We start from the raw sequence: 24,603 nt of genomic DNA on the forward strand, positions 1-24,603 counted from the left end.
CAGCCGCTCCAGCCCCTCCCTGTGCTGGGCCCTGGGGCTGGGGCAGCTCTGCAGGTGGGGTCCCACCTGAGCACAGGGGCACAATCCCCCCTGCCCTCCCTGCTGCCCACCCTGGGGCACAGGGAATTTCTGGGTCCCAGTTCTCACCCACAGCACCCCCAAATCCTTCTCCCAGGGCTGCTCTCTCAGCTCATCCCCAGCACTGTCCCCTCCTGCCACTCCCAGCCGGGCAGTGCAGCAGCCCTGGCCCCCCCTCGTGTCCTCGTTTGCCCAGGGGTCCCTGCCTGCACATTTTGGGGGTCTGGGAATGAAACCCCCGGCCCAGAACTGCTCCTGCCAGGGTCCCACAACACCAACAGCTCCCAAAGCAAAGCAGCCACCTCTGCCTGACCCCTGGCACACACGTCACTCACTCCCGGTCCACGCTGATTTTGTATCTCTGTTTCTCCTGGGCAGGATCAGATTTAAAGTGCTTCTTCAGAACGCTGTGTTTGACCTTCTGGAAGAGGCTTTTCCTGCTCTTTTGCTCCCTGTTCTGGCTCAGGCTCGGCTCCATGTGCTCCAGTGCCTCTGAGCCCCTGCACTCAGCACTCGCTCCCAGGCTCTGGGGCTGGGGCAGAGCTGCAGCACCCCAGCAAAGGAAGATTGGCACTTCCACAGCTCCAAATTGCCAGCAGAGACTGAAACAAGGCAGAATTTCACTTCTTTCCCCCCTCTCCTCTGGCTGCACGGCCAAGCAGAGAGCAGAGAGCTCTGCCTGCCACACAATAGAGGCAAATTCTCCAGGGCACGGAGCTCCGAGGGAACATTTCGTTACAATGGCATCCTACAGAACACACATATGGAACAGCCCCGGCCACAAACTGCAATTACAACCCCGGCTCTGCTTTAACAGAATTATTAGAGCTGAACTAAAATGCTGTTATCCACCTCTTGGAAATGTTATTACTGAGCACAGATTACATCACCCCGAGAAGGGCAGACAGGGACCGGCGTGGACAGACTTTTGCAAGAGACACAGAGCTCTGACCTCAGCCTCGACACAAACTGCCCTGGGGAAAAGAGCCCTGCACCCAGAGAGGAGCCCTCACATCCAGCTCCTCAGCACAGACATTACTGTCACACAGAGCTCTGCAGGAAAAGAAAAAACCCTTTCATCTTTGGGGGGTGGATGGAGGATCCACAGCCTCCCTGCTCCTGCTCATTTCTGCTGGAGTGATTCTTTTGGGGCTGTTTCCCACATAACAGAGCTGGAGTGATCCTTTTGGAGCTGTTTTACACGGAAAACCAAGGGAGGGAGATGTTTGCAGAGTGCTCTGCACCACCCCTGTCCTGCCATCCTTATTGGGGGGGTCTTGGAATGCAAGGCAGGCTCAGCTCCGGAGCCAAAACATGAATTCCTACCCCCAGAGGTGCCCAAGGCAGCCAGAGAAACCCCACCCATCCCAGTTTGGGGGAAACCTCAGGAATTTGGGGGTGTCAGACATGGTGGAAATGTTTGCAGCCAGGTCAGGCACCTGGGGGGACTTCTCTTGGGGTGCAGTTTAACAGAGATTACAGTGATGAGGGACATCCCAGGGATGCCACTGAGACCTCAGACATCCCCATTTTCCTTCTCCAAACAACCCAAAAAGCAGGAGCCAGCTGGCACCTCTCACACGTGTCAGAAACAGCTCAGTGAGGGCTCCACCAATGAGTTTTGCCTGTTTAACACCATCCTTCTGGCACTGCTGCCTGTCCAGGACACAAAAATGTGCACAAAAAAGCAACTGGAAGGAGTTCAGTGGCACTTGGGGTGAGCTGTCGGCGTTGCACAGGCAGACATGAACGGGATGTATTCCAAATCAGTGCAGGGAAAATCAGATTTTTCCATGTCCTACAGATATTCTGTAGCTTAAATCACACTGGGTGGGCTAAGGAGAGCCAAGTTCCCTGTCCCAGGAATCACAGAATCACAGGAATATTAAGGCTGGAAAAGACCTCTGAGATCACCAAGCCCAACCACTTAAACCATGGCCTCAAGTGCCACATCTGTGTTTTTGAACCCCTGGGGCAGCCTGTCCTGGGGCTTTACAACCCTTTCCATGGAGAAATTGTCCCTGTTGTCCAATCTTAACCTCCCCTGGCACAGCTTGATGCCTTTTCCCCTTGTCCTGTTGCGCTGGGGGAGCGGAGCCCCCCTGGCTGCAGCCTCCCCTCCAGGGGCTGTGGAGAGCAGTAAATGTGACAATCCACCCAGAATTTCACCCTCTTTCTGAAGAAGTTCTTCCTTTCTGTCCCTTTCCCTCCTGCCAGGCCTTTGTAACATCCTGCCCTGCCTCATCTGGGGTTTGGGATGTTCCTGCGGGAGCACAGGGGCAGAGCTCTGTCCCCAAGGACACTGAAAACATGGGAACAACTCAGGCCAGGGTCACTCCCGAGCCAAGAGGGAATTGGGGTTCAAAACAGAACAGGGGGACCGTTCCAGCTGGAAAATGGAGAGATCTTTGCTTTGCCTTTTGAGTCATTCCCGTGTGGCTTCTGCATTATCAGCCTTGAGGGGGCATTTGTGTCACTTCTTCCACCCTTCCCTGCAACCAGACCCGGTAAAAGCTCCCCGTTCACAACCCCATCCTGCAACTTTCAAGTCAAATCATCGGCCAGGAGCTGAGCTCTGTGGAAAATGACGCATCCTGGAAGACTTCCCAAGACAAGAACGGGAAACAGCTCCCTGGCACAGGGTTTGGAGCAGTCCAAATGGGCAGCCCTGCCAAAAACCTGCCCACTTACAGCACAGCAGAGCCAGACCCAGAGCACTGAGCTCGGACTCCTGGATCTGCCTGGCACTGGAAAAGCTGGAGAAGATGAAGCTCAAAGCTGTGCTGGCTCCAGTGACCCAGGGAACATCTCCTTCATTGATTGTTTACTCTGTTAACTACAGCAGCTGTCCTTGACTTTGAACCCCCCTGCGAGCTGGAACAGGCTGGAAGAGGCTTCGGGAAACAGCACTCTGAGGTTCTGTTAACTTTAAAAAATGACTCTGTGAAAGCAAAACCCAGGAGTGCAGCGCTCGAGGGTCTCGGCAGCAACGTGGGATGACAGAAATGCCGTGATGAGCTCATGCTCTGCTCAGATAAAAGCACTTTCAAAAGGAGGGGATTAAATGGATGAGAAAATAAAACACAGCCCCTCTCCAGCTCTCCACAAGCAGCACAAAACCCATGAAGGACTGGAACAGCCCTGCTCCCATGGGCTGCTCCTCCTCCCCAGGGACACACGCATGGCTTGGAGCTCTGATGCTCCTCGAGGAGCAAACTTTAAAGCCCCTAAAGCCCCTAAAGCCGCCCCTTTGCTCTGCAGCACAGCAGAGGAAGGGGCCCTGTGGATGTTGCCCTTTACAGAATTCCAGGATGGTTTGGGTTGGAAGGGACCTCCAGCCTGGCCTTGGGCACTGCCAGGGATCCAGGGGCAGCCCCAGCTGCTCTGGGCACCCTGTGCCAGGGCCTGCCCACCCTCCCAGGGAGGAATATTTTCCTTACATCTGCTCCAATCCTGCTCTCCGTCAGACCCTCTAGAGCTGCCAGAGTCACCCAAAAGCTCCCAGGGATGCACAGGCTGGGATTGTTGGGGTGTCTGTGCAGGGCCAGGAGTTGGACTGGATGATCTTTGTGGGTCCCTTCCAGCTCAGGAAATTCCGTGGTTCTGTAGGGATCTTTTACAGCCTTGATTTGTTTGTGCTTTCACTGCATTTTATGTACGGCCTTCTGGGAACAGCAGCAATTCCGTCCATGGAAAAGGCACCGAGGGAAGTGCCCGGTGCTTCCCCAGCACTCTGGGATTGGATTTAGCGAGGGGAAGCAGCAGGAAGGAGTCACTGCTCTGGGACAGCTGGAATTCCATCAGGAACCTGCCCCCTGCAGAAAGCCACTGTGCAAAGGAGATGGGGATGTTGGTGGAAAATTCAACTGAAAAGGAGAAGCCTCCAGAGGAGAAGCAGATGCCAGGATCAAACCTGTGAGTCTGGTGTTGGCAATTTGTGCAACTGCAGCCCTTAATTTCTGAGTAATAACATCTCCTGAGATAACTCAGGGAAGCTGCTTTATCCCGGCATCCTTAACTGCCTTTAAAGCAGCGCTTGTAATTCAAGATGAAGATATTAATTTCAGAAGTGTTGAAAATTTCTGCATTCACATTCATCTTCCTGAAGAAAGAAGCTCCAAAACCTCAGCTACATTCCTCAAACGCACCTGGCTCATGAAATGACGCCTCAACAAACCAAAGTTTTAGGGATACGTGGTCCATGTGCACGTTAACTGCAGCCTGCACGTTGTGGGATGACTTTCAGGGGAAAAAGGATGATGATGACTGAATTTTCCTTCTGGATAAGTGAGGAAAAGGGGATGGAGCTGCTGCTGCCTCAGTTCACTCTGAAAGCACAGGAGCTCAGGAAATCTCTGGAAAAGCAGGGATAAAAGGAGAGGAAATAACTGTGTGTGAGTGTCTCAGGCACCTTCTGAAGGGACTGATCCTCCCAGGAGGAGCAGGAAGGGCAGAGGATGGAGAAACACAGGTTTGCCAATAAAAAATGAGAGTCGGTTGTTAATACTTGCACTTCTTTTTCTGGTTAAGATGGGGGGAAACTTTCCTTTGAAAAATACAGCAGAATATAACTTATTGAGGAGATGGAAACAAGAACTGGTGAGGGAGACAAAGTGACTGGACACATTCCCAGCCAGAGGGGCCACCTGGACACATCCCCAGCCCAGGGTTTCCCAGAGCAGCCGGGTGTGGAAAGCTCCTCAGCTCAGCAGGGAGAAGTGAGGGTTTGGCAGAGCTGCAGCTGCACCAACACCCAGAGATTCCTGCCACGAGCCCCCCAAAGGGGCTTCCAGGAAGGGTGGACAGGGATTTTTCGCAGGGGCACTGACAGGACAAGGGGAATGGCCTTAAGCTGAAGGAGGACAGGATTAGAGTGGATATATGGGCAGAATTCCTGCCTGTGAGGGTGGGCAGGCCCTGGCACAGGGTGCCCAGAGCAGCTGGGGCTGCCCCTGGATCCCTGGAGTGTCCAACACTCAAGTAACACCCACTTTTATTGGAGTCAGGGATAGGACAGGGAGCATTCCCAGAGCCCGCTGAAGGAATCTGGTGGCCCAACCTCTGCTGTTAATGAGACACTCAACAGCAGCAGTTGCCTGCGTCCTGCTTTGAGATGAATCCCGGGAGTGGCTCCAGCAGGGGCTGCTCCAAGCCCCATCCCCTCCCCGTGCTGTGTCCCCGAACACTTTGTACCCCTGGAACTGAGCAGCTGCTCAGGGGCTGAGGAGCAGCAGAGCCAGTCAGGCTGTGCTGCTTCTGCTGGAGCTTTGCTGATCTCATTTAGAGAGGGCCTAATATTCCCCTCCTAATTAATTTGTTCTGTTCGCCTGCGACCGAGCTGTTTTTTGTTCTTTGGGAGCTCCTCAAAAATTAGCTGCAATACCTGATGGAATTTAATTATATAGGCTAAGGAAAGTGATTAAGGGCAAAGGGAGAGCTGATCACACCTCAGAGGCTTCAAGGGTACCAGCAGAAGGGAGGCAGAACCTGCTTTTCTCAGGTGGAGGGAGAATATGGAGGAGTGATTGTCCCAGCAGGGATTTGAGGTTGGAGATGAACATTCCCTGATATCAGAACGCCTTTGTAAGGGTCCGCTGTGAATGACTAAAGCTGTCCAGATCTGCCTCAGATACCATGCCAGGGAAATCAGGTCTGCATATCAGCCCCGGGCCTGTGCAGCAGCTCTGGATTTGGATGCTCTTCAATCCCCTTGGGAGCTGAGTGCTCCATAATGGAGACCAGGCTGCAAGGGGAGCATCCCCCACGAGAACTCGGGGGGAATTGCTCCCGATCCCTGCCAGGATTAGCTTGATCCAGAGTCTGGGACCACACATCCCAGCTCTCAGTGGGAGAGCTGAGCTACCCAAGCTGCTAGACGTGAGGGAAGGCAAGAAGCTGGGATTCTTCCAGGGCATGGTTTAACTCCTGGAAGAGTGGTACAAAAGCAGTTCTGCCATCCAGCCCAGAGCCTCCTGTAAACTGAGCCAGCAGAGTGTCCTGGGGTCCCAGGGACACCGAGCTGTCCCTGAGCCAGCAGAGTGTCCTGGGGTCCCAGGGGCCAGTGGGATCTGGGGGCAGGAGGAAGAGCAGTGCCAGCAGGTCAGGGAGTGATCCTGCCCCTCTGCCCTGCTCCTGGAGCTGTGCCCAGCCCTGGGCTGCCCAGCTCAGCCGGGACAGGGAACCACTGCAGAGGGTCCCGTGAGGGCCACGAGGATGATGAGGGGACTGAGGAAGGGCTGAGGGAGCTGGGGCTGCTCCCCTGGAGAAGAGACAGCCCAGAGGGCACCTCATCCCTGTGTCCCAACGCCTCAGGGCCGGGGGCCGAGCGGCCGGGGCCGGCCGGATCCCAGCAGTGCCCAGGGACAGGACAGGGACACCGGGCACAGAGTGACACCCAGGAGGCTCTGTGTGAGCAGGAGGAGAAACTTCTCCTCTGTGGGGGTGCCAGAGCCCCGGGACAGCTGCCCAGAGAGGCTGCCCAGGGCTCCTTCCCTGGGGATGATCAAACCCACCTGGATGTGACCCTGTGCTCCAGGTGACCCTGCTGGAGCAGAGGGGTGGGAGCAGAGGATCTCCAGGGGTCCTTCCAACCCCAGCCATCCTGGGATTCTGTGGGCTCCAATCTCAAAACCTGCTTGGTTTTGTAGGACAAGTGGAGTGTCTGCCTGTGCTTCAGTCTGAGAGCTGGGAAATGGTGATAATCCTGATTTTCTCAGCTGGGCCTTGGGAGCCTCCTTATAAATATTTATGAAGTGCTCTGTTTATAATTGAGAGTAAATAAATGGGTGTATGGAATTCACAGTCCAAGCATGCAAGTTGTTCTCTTTCACACCCTCAAACGGAGTCATTTATGGTTTCTGCTTTCCTCTGGAAGCAAAGGATTTGGGAAGAACAACTTCAAAACCTCCCATCTCAAAGGGAGCCGCAATTAGGAAAGAAAAGCCAGGATTTAAGGGGCAAATCCTGCTGACGTCAGGAAAGGCAGGGAAAAGCTCCCAAAGGTACTTCCTGTGCCTGAAGATGGAGATGGTGCCTGCTGAAGTTTGTAAAGTGCTGAAGTGTCCAGATCCTTTCTTAAATCATTTTGAGAGGGGACATCCCACTCAGACACTCCGAATCTTTTGGGATCTTGTCCACTCGTTCTGCTGTGACACCTGTAGGGGCTTTTGGGGACCTTCTGGGAATCCTCCTGGTTGTCTTTTTGCATCTTCCCACCCCCTTTGTCCTGAGCAGCAGCTGTCCATGGCCTTGTCCTTGACCTTGTCCCTGATCCTGTCCCTGCCCATGTGCCCAACTCAGCAGCCAGCTAGAAGTGCACATTCCCAGTGAACCCACGGGGTGCTGGCAGGGGAGCTGGAACTGGACAATCTTTAAGTTCCATTCCAAGCCAACCATTCCAGGATTCCATGACCCTTTCCTGGACGCCTGTCCCAGCACTCAGGCCATGCTGGCCAGAGCTGGCCATGCCCTGCAGCTCCTCCTGTCCCTGTTTGCACCTCTGCTCACACCCAGCCAGCCCAGCAGTGACAGCTCCAGGTAACTCCTGTCCCCCACATGGTCCCACCACCTTTTCCTTCACCTGGAAAATGCCCCAGGCCCTGCCTGCCATTACCATGGGAATGCTTTCCTGCCCGTGCTGTCAGGAGGTGGCGAGGAGCTAAATTGCACCAGGCAGCCACTGATGGATGATGGCACCCAGAATTAACCAGAGGGATATTTATATTTTCCCTGCCGAAGCCTTGGAATGAGTCCCTCTGTGTTTGGCAGCTCTCCCCCAGAGCTGCTGAGGGCTGAGGCAGACGCCTGCAGAGAGTGAGTGCTGGCTTTGTTTACGAGGGAGTTACTCTCACAGGGAGGAGCTCAGCCAGTTGCTTTCCTCTTTAAGGTGACACCATTATTTTTGTGCCTCTCTGGAGCGAAAGTGAGCTCAGCCTTGGCCCCTTCTGCTGGCGTTTTTGCTGTGGGACAATTTGATTTGCCTGAGTCATAGAATCGTAGAATCATGGAATTATGGAATCACAGAAACATGGAATTATAGAATCATTGAATCATGGAACCATGGAATGGTAGAATCACAGAAATATGGAATCATAGGATCATGGAATCATGGAATCGTAGAATCATAGAGTGATAGAATTACGGAATCAGGGAACCACAGAAACATGGAATCATAGAATAATGAACTCATAAAATCACAGAGTCCCAGAATCATGGAATGGTTTGGGTTGGAAGGGACCCCAAAGCCCATCCAGTGCCACCCCTGCCATGGCAGGGACACCTCCCACTGTCCCAGGCTGCTCCAAGCCCCAATGTCCAGCCTGGCCTTGGGCACTGCCAGGGATCCAGGGGCAGCCCCAGCTGCTCTGGGCACCCTGTGCCAGGGCTGGAATTCCTTCTCTCCTGCTGCTCCAAACAAGAGCTCAGCAGTCTTTCAATTTGAACACCCACGGGAAGTGAGAGTGGTTTAACCCCTGCAGCTCTGGGAGAACCTCTCCCAAACTGTGAAGAGCAGCACAAACCACACACAGAGCTGGGACACGACCACCGTGGGCAGGACGAAGCTGTGCCCAGCTGCCCCTCGGACTGGCCCTCACTGGACAAAGCTGTGTCCAGCTGCCCTCCAGGGCTGGTTTTGCTCCCCTCCCTGGCAGCCAGCAGAGAGCCCTCAGGGCAGCCACAGGCCACCTTGCTTTTTGGACTATTTTCTGTTTGACTGGATTGATAATGCCGGAGTAATTACTTAGGAAAATTCCTTAATCAAAATCACATTTGTGGAGGTAATGAGCAAATAGGTCAAGGAGAGCAGTGTGCCTTAGGAGCAGGAGCTGCCTCCCTGAGCATCTGCAGAGCTGGCGGCCTGCAGGGGCCAGGGCTGAGCTCCAGGGCCTCTTGGCAGTGCAGGGATTCAGCCAAGCTGCTCTTTTGGGTGCTCTGTGCTCTGGGGAGCTGCAAGCATCTCCCAGGACTTCTCTGCCCTGGTTCTGAGTGTTCCAAGTCATCCTTCCAGGAGCACGTTGCTTTCACAGGGATGTGTTCAGACTCTGGATGGCTCTGGCCATCAGCACCCAGAGGTTTTAGAGGAAACCTGGATGATAGAATCTGTCCTGGATTCTTGGGAGGGTGGGAACTGTCAGAGACTCAGTCCAAAGCATTGCAAGCACAGAAAAGGTTTGCTCCAAGATTTCACATTTAACCAACTAAATACCACAATGAAGCAGGTGCTGCTGAGCCCCCAAACCCCAGCTGGGAGCTCAGCTGTCCAAGGCACAGCTCGCTGGCCTCCCTGTCTCTGACCCTCACCCACTTCAGTCCCTGCTGCCAGCCTCAGGTTGGAGAATTTGGGATAATTGCACATCACACACAACCTCTGGCACCTCCAGGGGATCCTTCAGGAATTCACTGAGCAGCCACAACCCAGAGCAGGTCCTGCAGGACTCTGATTGTCCATCCACTGTGAAACCCAACTCTGTCCTCATCCACTGCCTGCTGTCATAGAATATGTTACCAACTCTTGAGCAGGCCTTTCCTCTTAGCTGTTCTCCAGCCCTGCTGATGAAAGACTTCCCTGGCAATTCCCAAAGAAAAAGGCTCTGCCTTGATGGCATCACTGCCATGCCCACATGAGCCAGGCTCACCACGGGCCACCCTTCCCAAAGCCATCCTGCCTCCCCCACTTCATTTCACTGCAGTCCCTCAGGGTGCACCTGCAGCCCCAGCTCATCTTCCACAGCCCCAGCACCACCTCCAGAGCCTTCCTGAAGGTGGGCATTGCCACCCTCACTCACCAGTGGAATGGCTGGGCTGAGCTCAGGGCAACTCAGCTCTGATTTCAAACCTCTTCACTGGACATTGTCTAGTCCAGGTTACTTTTTACCATTTCACTGATAAGATTTTGTACAAAACTTCACTGGTTCTTCAGTTTTAGGGAGGTGATCAGACACAGCCCCTACCCTGCACAGGAATCTCCTGTCCTCCCCCTCTACAGGGATTAACAGTGCAAAGAGAAAAAAACCAGGGTTTTGTCTTCCCTGAGCACCCTCACATTCTCACTTTGCCATCATTTTCTAGCAAACTCTGCCTAAAAAAATTTTCCCTCCTCTAGATCAAGACATCAGATTGCTCAGGAAAAACACAACACTTTTTCTGTTGAAAAATCTCCTTTCATCTTGAGGTGATTCTCTGGATGAATCTCAACAGAGGAGATTCCAAAGCACATCTGGCAGGGAGAGCTCAGCTTTGTCCAAAAATCTCCAGGCAATTCCAGATTTGATCCTCTGCAACTCTGATAGTAGAAAGGAATTTTGGTGGTTTTACATCTATTTCTTTAGGAATTGGCAAAATTCACCAACAGAAAATCAAGAGCAAAAGCAAAAAACCTCCCCAAACCTATGGAAGCCAGACATTGCATGGCACATGCTTCCTGCTGGGAGAGAAGGAAACAGATTCCAGCCCAAACTGAGGTTAGGCCTGGTCTTTAAAGCTTTGCTGCAAAGCACAGAACACTCCTTGGGACCTGAGCTCTATTCCAAGCTCAGCCTTGTCCTGGGGAGGATTCACATCCTCCAAACGCAACATCTGGGCTTTGTCCTGTGCCTCTGCCCACGCTGAGCCGAGCCAGCACCCCTCAGCAAGGCACCCACAGGGGTGCCAAGATGAGAGGAGTCACCCTCCGAACGCTGTTGCTGTCCCCAGACTGGATGCAGCGTCCCCAAGGTGTGAGCTTGGCCACAGCACCACAGCAGTGCCACCGTGCCCTGAGCCTGTAACACAGCAGGGTGGCACTGGAGCCCCCAGGCCACGCTGAGGGGGTGGGATGGGGGCATCTGGGAGGGCTGGTGGAGGGTCAGGGCTGTGCCACCACCTGGTCAGTGGCCAGGGTGTCCTCAGGAGCAGGGCAGAGGAGTTGCTGCTAATTGCAAGTGCCCCTGATTGAAGGAGGGCAGTGCAATTAAACCTCATAAACAATTCAGGAGCGTAAATCAGGAGCGGGCTGGCAGCAGCCAGTGAAACATTAATGGCCTGACAGCTGCTCCAAGGTAAATATTTCATCATCTCCACCAAGTATCATCCTGACAATTATGTTCAACCATGTTCACAGGTGTCACCTGCGACTGAACTCAAGGCTGGGAGCGTGTCTGTGCCAGCAGGGTGAATCCCCATGGAGTGACCAGGACCTGTCAGCTCCTGAGGGATGAGCCTGGACACTCGAGGAGGTGTGAGAGCAGCATCACAGCCCAGAGGTGAGACCAGGGGCTCAAGGAGCGGAATTTGTTCTTGTGGGAAGAGCTCAGCACTCCCCAAACTGCCAGAGCCTCGCTGAGCACCACGGGCAGGAAAGCAGCTCCTCGAGGGAGGCTGGATTGAGGATCTTGGAGGTCTTTTCCAACCTTAATGATTCTGTGATTCACATTGAGTTCAAGGCCAAGCATGGGAGGACCAAACATCTCAAGATCTTTGGGTTCTCCTGCAGAGACGGAACCAGAACCTTTGTTCTTCTGGCTATGGAACTGCTGAGCTGGAAAGGAGCCTCCTGCTGCTTTTCTCCGTTCTCACTCCTCCACATCAGCCACACTGGGCACTGGCACTGCTGCCCATCCCTTGTCCTGCCTGCCCTCCCCAGCCATGGGCACAGAGCTGCTCTGCTTCTGTGCCACTCCAGACCTTGCTGCCTGGACCTGGGAATGATCCCGATGCAGATCCAGCCCCTGCCAGCTGTCCTGGGCAAAGCCCACGGGTTGTGTGCCAGGTCAGGAGTGCTGGGGCTGCTCCTCAGGGCTGCTGGCACTGTCCTGGGTCACTGACAGCCTCCTGAGGGACAGGGTGACCTCACAGATGTGGAGTGACAGCCTGCTGCATTCCAGAACGTTCCACAGCAACTCAACCTGTCCAACCCCCACTGCAGCTCTCCGTTCCAGCAGAGAACATTCAGCGCTGCTCAGATGCCACACTGATGCTTTGGCCTGAATCCTTTGATGGATGAATCCACTCAGAATCCTGTCAGGCAAGTGGAGAGCTGAGTGGAGCCATCCTTCCATCTCCTGGTGCTGCCCTCTGCCCCAGCACAGGGACCGAGGACACAGAGCAAAGGACAGCAGTGCAGGTGTGACAGGAAAGCTCCTCCAGCCATGTCACACCTGGAGTCCTCTGGGGTCACTCCTGTACCTCTCAGATGGTCACCAAGGAGGAGAAACACACAGAGAGCAGCCTCAGACAAAGAGGACACCACTGACTCTGTGCTGCTGGGTCTGCCAGGGTGGGATGCAGTGAGGGCAGGCAGCTCCTCCTGAGGGGCAGCTCCGAGCTCTGCTCCCTGGGACAGGGACAGCACCCAGGGAATGCCTGGAGCTGGGCCAGCGGAGGGTTGGGTTGGATTTTGGAAAAGGTTCTTCCCCAGAGGGTGCTGGGCACTGCCCAGGCTCCCCAGGGAATGGGCACGGCCCCGAGGCTGCCAGAGCTCCAGGAGCGTTGGGACAGCGCTGCCAGGGATGCCCAGGGTGGGGTTGTTGGGGTGTCTGGGCAGGGCCAGGAGCTGCACTGGGTGGTCCTGTGGGTCCAGCTCAGGAGATTCTGTGGTTCTGTGCATTCCTGTAGCTGGCAGATTTTGGGTAGAAAGCCACGCACTGGAGATTTCATATTTATCTCGGTGCTTTTTGGAGGGGCCACTCTGAGCCCTGGGGCAGCGCTCAGGACTGGCAGTGGTGGAACATCTGTGGGGGGGTTCTTTTAGAGAGCAGCTCTTATCCACAGAAGTGATTTCACAGCAGAGATAGAGGTGTTGGCACAGCTGACAAACCAGGGACAGATTTGGGGAGAGAGCTGCAAAAGGCCAGCCACATATTTTAGAATTATTTTCCTGAGGAGGATTTGGTGAGATGTGAACTTCATTATTTGCTAATGTTGCAGCACAGAGCCTTGTCCAAGGCCCAGGAGAGTCAGAAGGAATCTTTCCATTAACTTCCCTGATTGTAAGTGAGATTGTGACAGATGTACTCCCTTTCCCTTCCTCCGCAAATATTTCAAATCAAACAGCACGAGCAGTTGGATGTGTCCTTCTCTGGAGGAGGGCATCGTTCCCTCCTAGGGCTGCTCACATAAATAACCCCGGGGGAGTCTTTCAGGTGCCCAGAACAAATCAGATGGTCTGAGGGTAATAAAGCTTCAGGGAAGGGGAAGTGAGGCAAGAGCCACTCCATTCCCAAAGTGGCTGGAGGGCCAGGAGCAGCAGGGCCTGCATCAAGGATAGGAGTTGTTTGCAGACAACAGTGAAATTGTCTTCAGCATGAGCCAAACCTTCCTGCTGTGTGTCAGCCTTGAGAAAAACCTCCTGAAAGCCACCAGAAAACACCCTTGGCATGTCCCAGAAAGGGAATGCCCTGGAGATGTGGGCTGTGGAGAAGCTGCCTCAGGTAGGGAAATTGCTGGAAGGAAGGGGAAGGCAAAGATTCAGCCTCAGCTCTTTGCTCTGCCTGAGCAGAGCCTGAGACAAGGCAGGGAGAGGCACTGGCTGAGCCCTTTGGGATGTGGATGCTAAACCAGAACCTCCTCAGTCATGTTTTCAGAGGCTTCAGCGCTGTCTCCTGCTGGTAATCACTCCCACTTCCCCTGTGCAAGGCCTGTGAGAGCTCCACGCCAGAGCTCAGGTGAGGCACTCGTCACACACCCAAGGACTGGCTCGCTGGAATTTAACCAGGTCACTCCTCCAGCATCACCTGCACCCTCTGGAAGCTGAGCTGGTCACTTGGAGCCATGCAGAGCCCGTGGCCACTGCTCGCGTGGGGGCTGTGGCCAGTGGGCAGCTCTCAGTTCACTGATCCAGGCAACAGCACCAAGGCTAAAGCAGAGAACCTTTATTCCAGTACATTTTTGTGCAGTTTAAAGTCAAAAAAAACCCAGCTGGGAACTAGAGGAAGCTGATGGTGATGGAAGCAGGGCATAGATTGAGTTGCAATATCTGGGCAGGGGTCCAACAAGAGGGGAAGGGAAGTTTACTGATTCTGGCACGCTCTTAATGGAGCTTTGCTTCCAGCTCCTCACCTCTGTTTACACTTCCGTGGAGTGTGATAGGATCAGCAATCAGGAAGCAGGAGAGGCTCAACATGCACAATGTGCTTATAAAGATTTCATTCTTCACAGTGTCAAAAGCAACTTTCTGGAGGCCAATTTAAGTGTTGTCAATACCGGGTGCAAATTGGCCTTAACATTTTAAATTGATGTTTTCTGTAAACTGCTCTGATTAATGGAAGAAAAAGATTGTGTTTCTGCCTCTCCTCTGAAGATCTAATGGAGGTAACAAACAATAATTGATCTGGCGAGACCCAGAGAGGCAAACAGGGAGAGTCAGAGCTGCTACAGAAATGATTTTACCCATCCACAGAAGGATGGCACGGGACAGAACAGCTGCTTAGAACGTGGGCTTGCTTGGGTTTGTTCCCTGAGGAAAATCTGAGCAGCTTTAACTAAAGTATCTGAACTTCAGGCAGAAGGGTTTGACTGTAAATTGCCCCCACGGTGTCCAATCTGTGTCCTGGAAAATCCCAAACCTGCTGGCCTGAGCCTCAGGCCACATCTCACAGATCCTGGAGCCTTGAAGATGCTGAGACTCAGTCTGCCACCTGGACACCAAATTCCCAGAGCATCTAAACAGGGGCTCCCTGTGGACTTTCTCACAGGCAACCTCTAAAAGCCCTACTCAGGTCAGAGGGACTCAGCTCTGGGGTACCAATCTGAGCAGGGCCACCCCTCTCAGCCTTGCTCCTGATTGCACTCCTACATGTCATCATTTCACCTCCTGGTGAACGAGCTAAAGCAGCTGATGGAGGAATGGGAGAGCTCCAGCGAGGAGAGAGGAGTGGCCATGGCAGACGGAGGGGATGGAGCCCTCAGTTCCATCAGCAGAAGGGACATTGGTCTGACTCAAGCTCCTGGGAAGCTGGAGCTTGGGAAGTGTGGCAGGACAGGACAGGACCTGACCTTCCCCTTTTAGGTGTTATGGTCCAAAACTGTTCCCATTTCTGCTTCTGTGTGTTTTGAGAACAGCACTGCTCTGCCATTCCCAACCCCACTGTACAGATCCAGGAACTGGGAAAGCAGCCAGATGGATCAGGCTGGACCTCCTACACACACGGAGTCTCCATCCTCCCTGACTCCATCCCACTGCTCCTTGTCAGTGTTCCTGTGACTCCTGCATCCATCCATCCATCCATCCATCCATCCATCCCACTTCCCAGGCTCACATTATCCCATCAGCCCCAGGATTTGCTCTTAAACCCAGCAGCTGTTACAAATACCAGGCAGACAGTGGTAGGACAAGGGGAAATGGTTTTAAACTAAAAGAGGAGAGATTTAGATTGGATACCAGGATGAAATTCTCCCTGGGAGGGTGGGCAGGCCCTGGCACAGGGTGCCCAGAGCAGCTGTGGCTGCCCCTGGATCCCTGGCAGTGCCCAAGGCCAGGCTGGACACTGGGGCTGGGAGCAGCCTGGGACAGTGGAAGGTGTCCCTGCCCATGGCATGGGGGGGCACTGGATGGGCTTTAAGGTCCCTTCCCATCCAAACCATTCTGGGATGCGTTGGTGCCAATCCCTGGCTCTGGGAATCAGGCCTGGTGCTCCCAGCCGAGTGCAGGAGGGCCTGGGAGCTGCTCTGGAGCATTTTGGGCATCACTCAGAGCATCCCCAGAGCCCCTCAGTCCCTCCAACGTGTTGGGTACATCCTGCATAGGGTTCCCTGACTTTTTCCACCTCGATGCCTCTTCTCCACCGGAGCACCGTGCCAGGCAATCCTGCTCCAGCGCACTCCCACGTTATCCCCGAGTTCGGTGTGGAGCTCTCAGCAGGCCGAGTCCCACGGGGAGGTTTTGTTTCAAAGTAAATCTGTCAGCTCAGCCCTCCCTCCTGCTCCCAACTTCCATTAGTCCGGCTTAAAAAATAAAAATTTTTAAAAAGCTGTTGCCATAGTAACCCCCAGTTTGCAGGCACCGCCCGGCTGAGAAGCACCCGCTGGCCCCGTGGCTCCGGGCCTGCACTCTGCCCAAGGAATGCGACATTCCACAAAAACACTTGGAGCAGGCACCTGCTCCTTATCCCGGGGCTCTGGATGCTGCTGCTGAGTCGTGGCTGCGTGGATCCTGCGAGTGTCATTACCCTCCCTGAGTGTGCACACTCACACCCTCCTCCTCCTCCTCCTCCTCCTCTTCCTCCTCCTCCTTTGTTTCCCCACAACAGCCAGACTTCCTGATTTATTTTTTGAATCTTTTTTTCAGCTGTGTCACTCGTTAGCTGCTGTAACACACAAACCCCTGACATCAGCCACGGGAGATGTTTGGGCGTGAGACACAAGGAACGACTGCAGAAGTTGCTGCTTTTCAGTCCCCACCAAGTTTGCTGGCAAATAAATTTGCACTAGGGATATTTTGTTGTCTCCTGTGTCTTGTTAGTGGGGCAGGGTTTTCCCAGAGGTTCTTTCACACAGACTACCCTAAAATACTGGTTTATTCTGCTTTCCAGCTCAGTAAAAGGCTCAGGAGAGCAGAACAAACCAACATCCAGAGGCAGCAGGCAGTGAGGCACAGGTGTGGCTGGGGGGAGGAGGAGGCTCTGGGACCAGGGGCAGTGCTCCTGGGCAGCCAAACCTCTCACAACTGAACATCCCCCAGCCTCTGGCAGCCATGGAAGAGGGGGGTTGGACGTCCAAAGCAGAAAAGATAAGCAAAGAAATATTCAGCAGTTTAACAGATCCATTTGGACGAGGGCAATTAAGCTGTTTGCACTCTAGCTCCTTCTCCTGGCTTTCCAACCCCTCCCTTCTCCCGTGTTTCTGGGTTCTAAAGCTGTTTGGGACACAGGTTTTGCTTCCCAGCGCCCGTTGGAAGCTGCTTTCCAAGCTCTGGCTGAGCACACAGGACTGAAGGAGCCTTGTGGAGATGCAGGAGGAGCATCTCTGTGCATCCAGGGTGGAAGTGAGGATCCTAAATCCTCCACCCCACAGAACAGAGCAGCTGGTGTCCATAGTGAGGATCCTAAATCCTCCACCCCACAGAACAGAGCAGCTGGTGTCCATAGTGAGGATCCTAAATCCTCCACCCCACAGAACAGAGCAGCTGGTGTCCATAGTGAGGATCCTAAATCCTCCACCCCACAGAACAGAGCAGCTGGTGTCCATAGTGAGGATCCTAAATCCTCCACCCCACAGAACAGAGCAGCTGGTGTCCTCTCAGCTCCCCCACCCCAGCAGCACCCAGCTCTCACCACTCTGGACTGATCCTCCCCTTGGCAATGATATTCCAGGTGCCAGGACACCAAGTAACTCTTCCCTCGGAATGTTCTGAGACAGCAACTCTGACATTTTCGAGTGGCTCAGAAAATGCATCATTAACCCTTTGGGGATTTTCCTGGGAGGGAAGGCACTGGGGCCTTCCATGACGTGGGATATGCCGGCAGGAAAAGCAGATGGAGTGGCACTGACTTGCCTCAGCTCCTACAAATCCTCAAGGTTTCATCGCTGGTCCTGCTCCTTTCTTTTCAAATGTCAGGGAATGGCAAGAGGAGCGTGGAGAAAAGCAAAGCCCCGTTCCTGGAGCACTCTGGGTGTTTTCCAGATGGTTTCCCTAATTCCTCACCCACCTGCACCTTAAGTAGTTTCTCACAACAGAGCGCAGGGGCTGGGAAACGACCGGGGGATGGTTTTACACCTGCTTTGTGTTCCCCTGAACAGCTGTAAATGACAACACAAACTGCGAGCAGCGGGGACTGGAACGCCCTCCACACACATCCCTGCACTGATCCTCGGCAAATTAATTCCAATAATTGCTGGGGATCTGGGGGAGAAGCTCGCTAATTCCATGAAGGAAGAAAGGAAGCAGAGCCCAGCTGATCTGGGGCATGGGAGAGAGGGGAAAGGGGGAAGGATGGATGCGGGGAAGGCATTGATAACCTGCAGAGAACCTGGATCCCTGGGCTTTAGGGGAAGGCATTGATAACCTGCAGAGAACCTGGATCCCTGGGCTTTAGGGGAAGGCATTGATAACCTGCAGAGAACCTGGATCCCTGGGCTTTAGGGGAAGGCATTGATAACCTGCAGAGAACCTGGATCCCCTGGGCTTTAGGGGAAGGCATTGATAACCTGCAGAGAACCTGGATCCCCTGGGCTTTAGGGGAAGGCATTGATAACCTGCAGAGAACCTGGATCCCCAGGCTTTAGGGGAAGGCATTGATAACCTGCAGAGAACCTGGATCCCCAGGCTTTAGGGGAAGGCATTGATAACCTGCAGAGAACCTGGATCCCCAGGCTTTAGGGGAAGGCATTGATAACCTGCAGAGAACCTGGATCCCTGGGCTGTAGGGGAAGGCATTGATAACCTGCAGGGAACCTGGATCCCTGGGCTTTAGGAAAGGGCCAGAGCCCTGCTGAGCCCGTGGGGAGCTCAGAGACCCCCTCCCGATGTGATGCTGGGGTGGAAGTGCTCCCCACGCTGCTGTGCCAGGGTTTGGCTGGTTTTCTGCCATTTCCATAAAGATTAAAGGCCTCTCCTGCATTTGTGCACATTCAGAACAAGCTCCGAATGTGCCTCTGGGTGCGAGGCACTGCTGAAAGCAGCACTTTGAATGCATCCATCTCTGGAACATCCTGACTCAAACGGCTTATTAAAGCCTTCCCCAGATAGATCAGGCTAATCAGAGCGCTGGCCTGCGTTGTTTGCTGCATTCCAAGTGGTGATCCTGGCAATGAGCTGCTCTTCACACCTGCAAGTCCCCCTGTCCCCAGCACAGGTGAAGAGCAGATTTTAACTCTGGGGAAATCTCTCCCTGTGGGCAGCCCTTCCCTGGAAGCTCTGGAGCTGGGTCCAGACCAGCGCATTCCCTTGGGGAGGCAATTGGATATTCTGAGAGCGAAGAGGCCAACAGAATATAAATCCAGGCTGGAGTCTTTCCTCCAACAAAAGGAGTCTTCTCATTGCTCTCCTGGCCTCCTGCTCCTGGGGGAGATCAGGGGTACCATCTCAGTTCCAAAAGGCCTTCCAGTATCCCTTGAAGGCCAGGAATATTTCAAGCATTTTGAAAGCCAGAAGGCCTTCAAAAACATTTGCAGGCTGGGAGAGCTGAGGGTGCTCAGCCTGGAGAAGAGAAGATTTGGGGTGACCTCGTTGTGACCTTCCAGGACCTGAAGGGAGCTACAGGAAAGATGGAGAGAGACTGTTTACAAGGGGTGGAGCGACAGGACAAGGGGGAATGGTCTTAAGCTGAAAGAGGGTAGTTTTAGATTGGATGTATAAGGAAAGAATTCCTCCCTGTGAGGGTGGGCAGGCCCTGGAATAGAATTCCCAGAGCAGCTGTGGCTGCCCCTGGATCCCTGGCAGTGTCCAAGGCCAGGCTGGACATTGGGGCTTGGAGCAGCCTGGGACAGTGGGAGGTGTCCCTGCCCATGGTAGGGGGTGGGACAGGAGGTTTGTAAGATCCTTCCCAACCCGAACCCATCTGGGATTCTGGGATTCTGGGATTCTGCAGCAGCAGCTGGCAGGTGGGAGATGGACTCCTCCCCAGCCTGCCCTCGGCTGCTCTGCCAGGACTCCGCAGCCTCTGGCTCAGCCCACCTCCATTTGTCACTGTCACCCACAATCATCCTGCTCACTGACACCAGCCCAGCCTAATGGAAAAACGAAGCCAAGGTTTATTTAGCAGGACTTAGGGGCACCCTTCCAGTTACAAGTTTGGAAACAAAAGTTCCAAGTCAAACAAACACAGCTCAATCAGCCGCTGTGCAGCGAGGACAATCCCCACTGGCTGCTTAACCTCTCCTCCTCTGGGCTCCTCAGCCAGGCCACAGCCACCAGCCCTGCAAGGACACCCTGCAGCTGTGGGCTCCTTGAGCCAATTTGCAGCGCCAGTGAGCAGTGCCTTGCCTGGATCCTGCTGTTCCGTATTACTGCCTCTTTTTCCTCCAGCTGTCCCTATTTCCTTCTTTTTTTTTTTATTTTTTTTCCTCCCCTTCTCCCCAGAAAACAAATACTGGTGATTTTCTACTCCCCACCAGGGCTGGCCAGCTTTATTCTATTTAACAAGCTAGGCTACATACTTGTTTCACAAGTTTTACTTTTTCCCATCTATAAGATTTTAGTCCATCAGATTTTAGATTTAGGGTTTTACATCCACTTGTACAATTTCCTAATCCCAACAACAATCTGGAGTTTAGCTCAGTAACCGGGTACAGACCCCACAGAGCATTGCCCTGCGCTGACCATAAAACATTACAGGAAAACATTACAAGAAAGCATTGCCTGTAAAGCTGTTTTATGAGCTCGTGATCTGTCAGGGATCAGCTTTCTGTCTGCCACGATCTGCCTGTTAATGCTGGCCACAGCTGAGCCAGGAACAAGTTCTTTTGGGCAAATTCTCCCTTCCCAGCTCTGGCAGGGGCTGGTGAGGGTTCGGTCCAGCTGGCTGCCCCGAGGCAGCAGGACCAGTGCCCTGCACTGCCAGGGAGGGAGGCTGAGCTGGGAGTCCTCTCCTTTATGCCTGGCTTTGGGAATATCTCCTTTTGCTGGATTCCTGCCTGGGATGGCTCTTCCCCCTCACACAGCCTGGCCAAACATCACCTAAGCAAAAACTGGGTCCAGTTAACATCCTGCCTTTCCTTCTGAGCCTCTTTGCCTTGATCTCTTGTCCCAGCCCTCAGCAAGGACCAACAGCTCCTCACTGGGTGCTGTCACTCTGCAACGAGGCCGTTTGGTCACGATTCTGTGCTCTGGTCCTCGCATCCTTCTGTGCCTCCATTTATGCACTAGGAAGTCTTAAAATCCTCTTGGAATCCTCAGCTCCCCACAGACAACAGGCAGGGATTCTGCAGTCAGCAATTCCCCTCCAAACATTCCCATTTATCTCCTCTCAGATTTGCCAGTGCCTGAACACAACACCTAAGCCAGGCTTGCAGCACCCAGCTGGTCCCCTCAGCTGTGAGCAGAGAATTCCTTCTGCACCTTCCTTCTGGATTTGTGTGCCCTGACTGAGCAACGGGCGCCAGTGGGAAGAGACAGAGCGTCTTCAGAAAGGATTAATGGCACAGAATCCCAGGATTATTGAGGCTGGAAAAGGCATCCAAGATCACCAAGTCCAAGCTGTGCCTGATGCCCACCTTGTCCCCAGCCCAGAGCACTCAGTGCCACCTCCAGCCCTTCCTGGGACACCTCCAGGGATGGGCACTCCAAACCTCCCTGGGCAGCCCCTGCCAAGGCCTGAGCCCCTGAGCCTCCCCTGGCCCAGCCTGAGGCCGTTCCCTCTCCTCCTGTCCCTGGTCCCTGCCAGCAGAGCCCGACCCCCCCGGCTGCCCCCTCCTGTCAGGGACTTGTGCAGAGCCACAAGGTCCCCCCTGAGCCTCCTTTGCTCCAGGCTCAGCCCCTTTCCCAGCTCCCTCAGCCCTCAGGACTCATTCTCTGTTCCCTTGTCACCCTAAGGCTGATGTCAGAGCTGTCCCCTCATGGTGGCTGTCTCTGCTCACCAGGCAGAATCCCTCATCCTCGTGTTTCTGTCCTGGGCCAGAACCACAAATCCTCTCCAGAGCCAGATCCAAGGCTCAGATGTGCAGAAGCACCTCCCTCTTCCACACAATTCCCCTCAAGGCTGTTCTCCAGACCCAGGTTTTATCTCCCAGACCCAAATTTACACACAAGATCACAGGGCTCCCTGGCTTCAGGGTGAAAATGGGACAGCAAAGGAATCCTTCTCAGTTCTCAGGGAAAGTGTTTTGTTCCCAGCAGCAGGGGAGGCTTCAGAGGACACTGTCACCAGGGCCTGTCTGCACAGGGTGAGGACATTGCACCAAAACCCTTCAAAGAGTCACAGACCAGCCCTGCCTCAGCCAAGGGCCCTTTCCCTCTGAGCTGAGCCCACAGCTCCCACTGGCTTACTCCAAAACCTTCCCCAGCAGGGACCACGAGCAAAACCAGGTGACACAGGGCAGGAAATGCCACCAGAACCTTCCACGTGCAGCTGAGCAGCTTGGGAGTGAATGAGGGCACATCTTTGTGGAGGAGAGTCACACATCCAGCCCAACAAGGATGGTGAATCTGCCACACCCCACTGAACAAAGACAATTACCCATCCATAGAGCATTAAATAAATCAGAACAATGTCTGTAGCTAAAGGCTGCAATCCCTGGGCCACGGGGGAAATCAAGACCAAAAGAATTCAATTTTTTTTATGAAAAGAAGCTGAAAACAACCCAACAAACCCTAAATTCCTAGGCCAGTGCTCCTGGAGCAGCTCTTTGAGCTCCTGGGATGCCCTTCGGGTCACCTTCCACACTATCCCAGCACATCCCTGGAGTTCACCTGAATGAACCAGAATTGCAATCCTGTGGAATCCTCCCCCCTCAGCTGCTGTGTGCAGGAGCCCGGTGATGCCTCCCAGCAGATGTGTTTTGCAGGAAACACACAGCTCCACACCAGCTCCAGGTGCAACCTGCACTTAACACCTCAGCAGCCATGAATTTTTAAAATGCCTGGAGAGAAGAGGCACTCTGCTCAGCAGAGACCAGCAAGAATCATCACCACTGATCCCTGCACGGCCCTGCTCTGCCTGACTGCCTTTTAAGGCCATTTACCATCCTAATTTTAGGTTTACACAGCCTGCTGTGGTAGGGGTGATGTTCTGCTGCTTTCTAACACAGCTCTGAGGGGAGAGAGGGAGCAGCACTTACCTGGGTTGCTCTTGGACGTGCGCACTGGGGTGTAATGGTTTTTGGAGGAGGTCCTGACTGGGGTGTTTTCTTTGGGGGAGGTATCTATGGCCGAGATAGTCTCTCTTTCACAGTGTCCGATTGGGATTGGTCCCTGCTGCCTTAGGATGTCAGCCAGAGCCCTGGGGAGACAGGGAAAAAAGGGGAAAAACAATGTATTTTCACACATCTAGAATTCAGTGTTTGTACTTGCACAGTCCATGAATCCAGGAGCAGCTGGATTTCTACCATAAACAGGAAAAAAAGCAACAATAGTAATAATCATAAAATTTAAAAGTATGGCTTAAAAGCTCCGTTTGTTTCCGTGTGTCTGCTGCGAGTAGTTCCAGGCTTGCCTGGCTGTTGTTTGGGCTCTCATCTGCTCCCTCTAATCCACTTCAGCCCAGGGTTATGGCACCTCTCCATCACCTCCAGGGCAGATAAACTGCTCCTGGCACACAAAGCACCGCCTCCATCAGGAGCCACTGCTCGCCACAGCCCTGGCACCTCCTAAAACTGACACCAAAACTGCCCTGCCCAAGCCAAACTCCTTTAAAACTGACTCACATCAGGACTGTGATCTCCACATCCCGAAATCCCTGGGTTTCCTGCACACAGCTCAAACCCCAGCAGTGCTGGGAGAGTTTTTTAAAGGAGAACCATGAGCCAGAAAAAAAAGATTCACCAACAACAAATTGAAGCCCTTTTTGGTTTTCATCCTGAAGGGATGGTAACAACAAGAGCTGCTCTCTGGGTTGGTTGCTGCTCACAACGAGGAACTGATTTCAGGTGCCAGACACATGGAAGGGAGGAGACCTTTACTCCCAGACAAAGTGAAGAAATCCCAGGAAAGTGATGCCATACATGAGATAACCTGGACACGAGTGTCCAAAGCTGCCGTGGCTGGTTTGTGTGTGGGCCTAAAGCCCCAACCTGTGATCCTGAGTGCTCACTCCTCACCCTCCTCATGTCTAACAGAGGGAAAAAAGACTGCTCAGAAGCACCAGGACAAAACATTATAGGCGGAGGAGAAAGTCCAACTCCGATGGAGCTGGTTCGTTCCGTGCCAGTCCAATCACGGCACTGTGTGGGATCCAGTTCATTTCCTAAAGGTGGGACCCAATTCGTTTCCTAAAGGTGGGATCCAGTTTATTTCCATAAATGTGGGATCCAGTTCATTTCCTAAATGTGGGATCCAGTTCATTTCCTAAAGGTGGGACCCAGTTTATTTCCATAAAGGTGGGATGCAGTTTATTTCCATAAAGCCCTGAGGTGTTGGAAGGTCAGTCCCACTTAAGTGAGGAAGGATTTGGTTGGTGTGAGTCCCTTGGGTCCAGCTGGCTCACTGCCCACTGCAAAGCTCCGAGAGAACAGAGCCACTGCAATATTTGGGTCCCGTGTGTGCAGCCATTTGGGTACAATTAGTCCCACTGATGTCACCAGCATCCTTATCACCTGCACAAGGATATGAGACACTCCAGAAACCTTCCTGTGACAGCACATCTCTTATCTGAGGGAAACAAACCTCCCTGGCTGCAGCGTGTCCCCCGTGGCGGCAGCGGGAGCAGCCGGAGCAGCACCGCAGACAAGGATTTGTGACACCTTTCCCTGGCATCATCTCTGTGACAACGCTGAGGCTTCGTTCCACCTGAACCCACAATAGCCACAGTGCCAGCACAGAGGCTGTTCCACAGTGCTGGACTGGCCTGTGGGAGGGAAAGCTGTGGATGTGTCCCATGGCAGGACAGCCCAGGCCCGTCCTGCTCCCAGGAAAGGCTCTCGTGGGACTCTGGACAAGCTGAGGACTTTGGGAAGAAA

At 53.7% G+C, this 24,603-nt stretch overlaps 1 protein-coding gene across 1 annotated transcript in view; it reads right to left on the minus strand.

Annotated features, from left to right (window-relative positions):
* SHISA6 (shisa family member 6) overlaps positions 1-24,603 on the minus strand; it is a gene marked incomplete at its 5' end in the record, with an annotated part of 180,321 nt that overhangs the window by 146,955 nt on the left and 8,763 nt on the right. Inside the window, one exon of the mRNA XM_008636359.2 lies at positions 22,768-22,928. Coding sequence (XP_008634581.2) covers positions 22,768-22,928 — 161 coding nt within the window. The remainder of the gene's footprint in view (positions 1-22,767; positions 22,929-24,603) is intronic.

Source organism: Corvus brachyrhynchos, unplaced genomic scaffold (genome assembly GCF_000691975.1).
Source record: "Corvus brachyrhynchos isolate BGI_N302 unplaced genomic scaffold, ASM69197v1 scaffold236, whole genome shotgun sequence".
NCBI lineage: Eukaryota > Metazoa > Chordata > Aves > Passeriformes > Corvidae > Corvus > Corvus brachyrhynchos.